Source organism: Rattus rattus, chromosome 4, assembly GCF_011064425.1.
Source record: "Rattus rattus isolate New Zealand chromosome 4, Rrattus_CSIRO_v1, whole genome shotgun sequence".
Taxonomy (NCBI): Eukaryota; Metazoa; Chordata; class Mammalia; order Rodentia; family Muridae; genus Rattus; species Rattus rattus.
Genome location: NC_046157.1, coordinates 180,594,648 through 180,602,560, shown reverse-complemented (window position 1 = coordinate 180,602,560; position 7,913 = coordinate 180,594,648). Strand labels below are relative to the sequence as shown.

Sequence of the window (7,913 nt, the reverse complement as noted above, 5' to 3'; positions counted from 1 at the left end):
AACTGGGGTTCACTTGGTTTCCAGGAAATACAATTGTTAACTATGCTAGAATGTATATTTTTCTATACTAAAGGACTTGAAGCCTGCTAGCTTTGCAAAGAAATGGAGTTTACTTAGTTTAGAAGCAGAGCAGCCAAGCCCAGGCGATCCCACCAGCTTGGCTTTGGTGAGAGCCTCATGGTGGGGATCCATGTGGAAGGGAGGTCTGCCCCAGAGAGGAAGCTGAGATCCAAGTAACCACCCCTTTCCAGGAACCAAGCTCTGGGTCTAAGAACTCAGTGTCCTGCTCCTGCCTGGGTTCAGTGCTGCAGCAGCAGACAGCAGGTGGACAGTGAAGACCAACAGATTAGAGCCAACGTCAGCCCTGATCTTTTTAACGCTCTCTATGCACAGGAGCCATTTCTGCAGCACAGGGAAGACTGCTTCGTTCTGGGTGTCACAGTTTGAGCCCCCAGTGTTCATAGCCAGGACTCATCTCTGACGGTGTGGAGGGGGAGGATCTTCAACAGGATTTAACCAGGGAAGCAGGATGGATGCAGTTAGAATGTGCACAGTAGAATGCTTTGGTCGCCTCTGGAAAAGGTTCTTGACCGAAGGCTGAGTTTGGATCTAACCTCCTCCCCTCTGAGAGTTCATTTTCTTGCTTGCCTTCCTGGCATCACACAGGGCAGCCAAAAGGTCCTTAAGATCCTGGCCCCCTTACCAGATGCTGGGCCTTTCATCATAATTAGTTGACACGCTTCAATCTTGGTGATGGAGTACAGGGTAAGGGATCAGATAAGTAATGTCAGTGTGGCTTTGAACTCTGAGCCTTGGGTGACCTCAGATGGCTTATCTGACCGAGTCCAGAAGGAACTGCTTTTGCCCTCAGGGTGTAAAGAGCTATAGCAACAAGCAGGGAGAGGTGGAAAGGACCCAACAGTGAAGACTGGAGAGACATGAGGGGAAAGACTTTATTCACACTGGGGGAGGCCAGTTCCCAAGGCTGCCATCAGAAATGCACCATCACCACAGTAACAGTGACCCACCACACTCAAGCCCACAGCAGCTGCCTCTGTTCTGACAGAGCGCCAGATGTAGACACAATCCCTAAGAACTTACTTCATCAGCTTCCAACCCGGCCTTGCTTCTGCTCTCTTTTAGCACCACTACGACATTCTCTGGCCTTCTTCCTTGAAATCATTTCCTAATGTATTTTTTTTTTACTACAGAAATTGTAGATTAAAAACCCTTAAAGTGTCCTTTATTGGTGCCTATAGGAGTAAGAGATTTGATGGTTTCCTCCTAAGTCAGCACAAAGCAGGGAGACACCAGGAGGACCTCCTCATCTCTAACTGAATCGTTTTCACAGCAGCAGCACGGTGGGTGGCCAGCTGGCCCTGGCTCTCCTCATAGCTCCCCCAGTCTCTGCTCACTTGGACTTCTGGTTGCCCTTTGGGGGCTCTGATGCCCCCTTCCTTGCCTCCTCCTCGGGGATGAACACACTGACGGTGAAGTCACTGGTCTCCGAGCCGTATTTGTTCTTCACCACCAGCCCGTACTTGCCGGAGTCTGCCGTGCTCACGCCTGAGATGGTGAAGAAGGCCGTCTTCCCGCCCTCAAACTTGAGGCTGCAGTGGTCGTCGGAGGTCAGCGGCTTCTCATTTTTCAGCCAGGACACCTCAGGGGTTGGGTCACCCCACACATTGCAGGTGAGATTGAGTGCCTGCAAAGACAGGGTTACGGAAGGGAGGTGATAAATCCGCTAATTCTGATCCAAGTCCACACCGGCAATAACTCCCAGGCTCCCAGGCTGGGGTTTAAAGAGGTTAGGCGTCTTAAAGTTGGGTGCCCATGGTTATGCTCTGAAGTAAGGTGCAAGGAGCATCTTTAGGGCTGGGCTTTGGGACTCTGGAATGCTTGTCTGTATCAGCACACTGAGGGGCTTTCTTTCCCTTCTCCTCCATAAACACCCAGACACCTTTCTTTGCTCCCTCCAACGTGGGCCTCTGGGCTGCATCAGCAGAGAAAATCTCACTCCCTCCTCACCACCTTGCTTAGTGATGCGTTGCGTTTGCGTCACGGGGCCCAGCAGTGGAATGCAGCAGCTGCTCTACACCATTTAGGTAATTTCCCCATCCCATCTTCCTCATTTCTTCGGCTCCCTGGACCCCATCCGACCTGTGTTGCCACTTGGCCCACGTGTGTCCTAAGTAAAACATTCCCCAGCGTGTTGAAGCTCTTCTGAGACTGGCATTTGGGGCTGCGGTTTTACTCTGCCTTATTGTGTTTGTGAAGATTGTTTTACTCAATGGGTAGCATTTGGTACCTACCACCATGGTCCATATATCTTCATTACCACAAGCTCCCTGCTGTCCTTTCAAAGCTCCACGAACCACCCCAACCTCTCAACCCTGTTCCTTCTTAAAGTATATCTTTTGTTTTTGAGACTTTAATATAATTGCTGAGATTATAATCTCATCATTTCTCTCTTCCCTTCCTTCCTCTCAAACCCTCCCACAACCCCCTCCTTGTTCTTTCGAATTCATGGTCTCTTTTTTTATTAATTGTTGTTATATACATGAATGTATGTATACATACATATATATTCCTATATACAACAAATACAATGTTACTTGTATGTGTGATTTCAGGACTGACCATTTGGTATTGGATAACCAGTTGGTTTTATTTTCCCTGGGAAAGACTGTTCCTCTGTCTCTCTGCCTTTCTAGCTGGGCCTTTCAGTCCTCTCCCTGCCCACTTTGGCATGCCCATTGCTTGGTCAGCTCATGTCGGGGAGGGTCACAAGGTGAGACTTTACAGGTGCAGCTCCTGATGTTAGTAGGAGACACGGTTGCACATAGACCCCCTGATCCTCCAGCTCTTACTATCTATCCTACCACCCCCTCCTCTGCAGTGATCCCCGGGCCTCAGGTGTGGGAGCTGTGTTATGGGTGCATCCACTGAACCACCCCCTCTTCTGCAGTGATCCCCGGGCCTCAGGTGTGGGAGCTGTGTTATGGATGCATCCACTGAACCACCCCGTCCTCTGCAGTGATCCCCGGGCCTCAGGTGTGGGAGCTGTGTTATGGATGCATCCACTGAGACTGGGACCCACAGCTTTGCGTTTCTGATCGTCAACTCTGTTCTTAATCTCCAGCAGCCGCTCCTCAACTTCCCATTTATAAGACACTGCCATTTCAAAATGTTACATAAACACGGTCTGCAGTATGCAAACTCTCCAGACTGCTTCTTAGTCCGCACACAATGCCCTGCAGATGCACCTATGCTGCTGAATCAGCCTTCTGCTCCTTCATTGTTGACTAGAGGACCAGTATATGTGCGTGTCCCTGAAGGTCATATGCACTGTTCCCAGTTTGGGGCTCTCATGAATAGAGTTACTATGAATAGAGTACAGACTTTTCCGTTTCTCTGGGATAAATGCCCGGGGTTCAGTTGCTGGGCTCTATGATACATACATGATTCATTTTTCTCCCGAGAATTTGCCAGGCTCTTGCTGAGAGCTGATATAATTTTGGCTTACATCCCACCAACAATGCATAAGGAATTCAGTCTCCCCACACCCTTCCTGCTTTTGCCACTGTGCATTTCTGTTGTGTGCCACTTATCAGTGCAGTTCAGGTAGGGACATTACATTTCACCATGCCTTTACCCACTCTCCGAGGCTAGTGCTAAATTAGATATTCTTGACTGGGAACGAAGTTGGTATTAATTTAGGAAAGGAGTGTTCTTTTAAACATCTTCTCAGCAGGTCTTAAGTGATCACTTGTTACCTCTTCTGTGGGAGTAAAGCCAGGTAGATTTCAGAGCCTCCTTATAGCTCATCGTTAGTTAGCAAGTTTTTGAGACAGGCTGTATAGCTCAGGCTAGACCTGTGATTCTCTTGCTTATGCCTCCCAAGTGCTGGGATTATGAGCGTGTGATGCTGAGGTCAATCCCCCAGTACCACACTGTGGAAGGAGCGAATGGATACCTACAAGTAGCGTTCTGACTTCCACACACATGCTATAGCGTGTCCACCAATAAAGAGATACATGCATGTAATAATTTTTAAATGGTCAAGTCATCATCATTAAATCTGTCTGAACAGACCAGGTGCAGGCTTTGGAATCTGGCGATTTACTTGGGGTGAAATGTAACCAAGTCAAAGTGACGCCACAAACACCGTAGGTAGTCATTGTGGGAAACTAGTGTCCATCCTTGAGATCTGAGCTGTGGATCTGAGTACTTCCACACACATTCTCTTGTAATGGTCATGACTGCCCAGTGAGTTCAGCCCCATTAGGTGAGGAAAGTGGAGAACAAAGTTTAAGAACAGAAACAGCTCTCAAAGGTTAAGGTGAAAGTGGACTATGGTGTTTTCCACGCACAAAGAAATGTGCTGCATGGGATCTGCAGCCTTGCTTTGATACACAAGTTCTGCATGGTCAGCCCTCCCACACCCACCACGGCAGTCGCTGCTCTTCTGGGTAGGAAAAGGTTTTATTTCACTTCAGGTCTTTATGGACTTGTAAGATGTATATTAAACCTATTTTGATTGATATGGGGTCTGGCTATGCAGCCAAAGGTGGCCTTGAGCTCTGCTGGATTCCCTGTTGAGTTCTTAGAGTACAGGCGTGCACCACTCTGCCCGGTTTACAGGTTAGAGATCACGTTCATTGCCTCTTGGGTGGAAGAAGCCAGGAAATACCAGTTTAACATCAAAGGAAGAGGCTGGATTTCGTCCTGATGCTAGCCCTACAAGACAATACGACTGGAACACTGAACTTTTAACCCTGTATTTGTTTATTCTGGTCAGGTGCAGACAGAGATGGTGGGATGCAAAAGGAAGGACCACAGTGTAGGGTGTTGGGACCGCTCCCCATGCGGAGGCAGGGACGAAAGGACTCACCTTGCCCTCCTGAATGGTGACAACATCCGGGAGACCGCCCAGCACCCGGGCCCGATCTGCAAGCACAGGAATTTCTGGTTAATCTCTGCAACAAGGAAAGCTAATGATCATGGCTTCAAAATGCTTAATGACACAGACCTCCCATGATGTTCTTCCCTGTCCTGCTAGCTACTTCATAGCTTTCAACGTGCAGAATGAGAAATGACTCAGTGGCACGGTTTTCATCCTTCTTCACTTACTGCAGACACGCACAGGTGCCGGGAGCTGTACCTACAGCACCAGCTTGGAACCACCTTGTCACACAAAGACCTGCTGTATGATTTTCATGGCTTTATCCAGCTTAACCCTTGTGTAGTTCAGAAGGTGTAAGCTCAAGAAAGCACAACACATAACAACGCAGAGGCTCTGAGCAGTGGCCTCTTTATGGTTTCCCTGTGATGATCACCAGCTGTGTACTGAAATGGGAGCTCTGGAGGCTTGTGCAGTTGTGGGCCTCCTTCGAGGCTCTCCTTAGATAGCTCTCTTTTCTTGGTTCTTGGTAGTGCTTGGGCCTGTCTATCTGTGGCTGAGTACATCGATAAGTATAAGAGGGGTGCTGAACTCTAGGGACACATGCATGCTCTGGGTATGACAGTCTCAGCATTTGATGAAAGAACCCTTCTATAACACACCCCAAGGCCTCCTCTCTTGCACAAACACCTTGGTTCCCAGCCGCATTTCATTCAGTTTGTGATTCTTGAACCTTGTTTGTCCAATGTCAAAAAGACAGTGTTTCAGACTCTTATATTGTTCATTGGGCCTAATTTTCTTCTGATACATTGTATCTATAAGTGACTAATACCTACCATATGGTTTGCAACAATGGGATTTTTTTTTTTTACAAGAGCCAGGTGTCATAATTGAGACCTTCCTACAGACACAAGACTAAAATGAAAAATATATGTAGGCTATCTATAATTTTATAAAAGAAAGAAGACAAAACCTATTTTCTTTTTTGAGACAGGATCTCTCTATGTAGCCTTGGCTGTCCTGGATCTCCTATAAAGACCAAGCTGGTCTAGAACTCATAGAGATCTGCCTGCCTCTACCTCTCAAGCACTAGGCTTAAAGGCTTATACTACCAAACCTGGCAAGAAAAGAATTCATGATCATCTGTAGGTATGCCAGGAAATGAAATTCGATTGCCTCCATGCTAAGTGTGGAGGTGGTTACTCACTTTTCTCGGCAATGGCAGCTTGTCTGTGGTTGAGAGAGACAAAGAAGATTTGTGTTAGTATCATTTCACACGCACACACACACACACACACACACACAGGTAAACACACACAGGCATGTGTCAGTGCAGACTTGGAAAGCTGCTCTCTCAATTATAAATCTGTTCTGAGGTACACAAGGAGCTGCAACAAAAGCAGACTGCATTTAATACACAAAGGAGAGGAGGGACGCCAGCCCGCACTCTGCTTCAGAGATACTTGGCAGCTCCACTAACAGTGTCAAGTGGGCTTTTCCTATGCTTGCTGAAACAAAAGACTTTCTGATACTCAGATAGGCCAGTGGAACACAGGGTTCCAGGAATGTAACTTGAGTAGAGGTGGCCCTTGCCAGGAAGGGGAACTTACTTTAACCTCTGGAATTCAGCAAAGGCTTCATCAAATGCTTTAAGAGAAAGAAAAGAAAAAAGAAAAAAAGTTAAAAGTTTGTCAGAATTGATGACACACAGGGCTGGTTAAAGTCACAAGGTTAGGTCACCGACCACCTTTCCAAGAGGCTGCCTATGGCTTCACATTACAATGTAATATTCTCAACAAGAAAAGTAAGTACTTTCTGTGTAGAAAATATGAAGTAGTAGGTTTTAGACTTTTTTTGTCTCAGCAGAAAGCCTTCAACCTTAAACAAAAAAGTTAGCTAATAGTCCCAGTAAGTTTTTCAAACAAAAGTGTGCTGTCTAAACATCCTTGAAAGAAAATTAAGATAAAAAAGAAAGCTTTTTCTTATTAAATTAGCCCTCATAGGCTCCTGGCTAGATGGTTCAAATGTCCTCGTGTTAGATTTTCTGTTCTATTTTGCCAGGAGAGCACAATGAGTCACAGTTATCACACTGTATGCCAAGACTGGCCTGAACTCCAGTGTGCTATCCATTGCAGAACAGAGACTGATTTTATTTTATTATTATTTTTGGCACTTGAGGGTTTTTTTCCTTTTCTCTTATTGGATATTTTCTTTATTTGCATTTCAAATGTTATCCCCTTTCCTGGTTTCCCCTCTGGAAACCCCCCATCCCATCCCCCTCCTCCTGCTTCTATGAGGATGCTCCCCCTCCCCAACCACCCACTTTATTTTTTAAAACACGATTTTGTTAGCATAGAAAACAATAGGTGTCACGATGGCACTGCTCACATGTGTATCAGTGGGCTTTGTTCATGGTCCTCCCTATCCTTGGTCCCTCCTCCCTCCTCTCACTAAAGTGGTTTTTCTCAAGCCACAGTGGAGCAGAGATAGAGGCGACTGAGATAAGAAAACGAGCATCACAGGGTTCTAAAATAATCCTATCCCTGTGACTTCTGGGTGAGACACTTGACTGAAGTTCATGAAAAAAGGCAAGTTTGTTTAGAAATCCTTCTATTTCATATTCCATCCCCTTTGTGGTCCAAGAAACACACACACACACACACACACACACACAGGCACACACAGGCACACACATGCTCACACACACATAGACACAAACACACACATACACACATGTACACATGTGTGCACATACCTGCTCATGTACACACACACACACTCATGCACACAAACATGTGCATATGCATACATGTGCACACATGAACACATGCACACACACAGAGATATGATTTATTTTTGTGTATGTTGAGGATATGCCTTGACTTGTGTGGAGAGATCAGAACACAACTTTCAGGAGCCAGTTCTCACCAGCTGCTCAGTGAGGCAGGGTCCCCTTTCTGCTGCTGCTCAGTTTACTCGGGGCTGGCCAGCCTTGAGTTCTCCTTGATAA

At 46.6% G+C, this 7,913-nt stretch overlaps 1 protein-coding gene across 4 annotated transcripts in view; it reads right to left on the bottom strand.

Moving 5' to 3' along the window:
* Positions 1–929: 929 nt before the first annotated feature.
* Myom1 (myomesin 1) overlaps positions 930–7,913 on the bottom strand; it is a 113,185-nt gene continuing 106,201 nt past the window's right edge. For all 4 annotated transcript variants that reach the window (XM_032901751.1, XM_032901753.1, XM_032901752.1 and 1 more), the window contains 4 exons: positions 6,514–6,550; positions 6,111–6,133; positions 4,895–4,950; positions 930–1,705 (listed from right to left, as the gene is read on the bottom strand). In XM_032901751.1, coding sequence (XP_032757642.1) covers positions 1,412–1,705; positions 4,895–4,950; positions 6,111–6,133; positions 6,514–6,550 — 410 coding nt within the window. In that variant the 3' untranslated portion in view covers positions 930–1,411. The remainder of the gene's footprint in view (positions 1,706–4,894; positions 4,951–6,110; positions 6,134–6,513; positions 6,551–7,913) is intronic.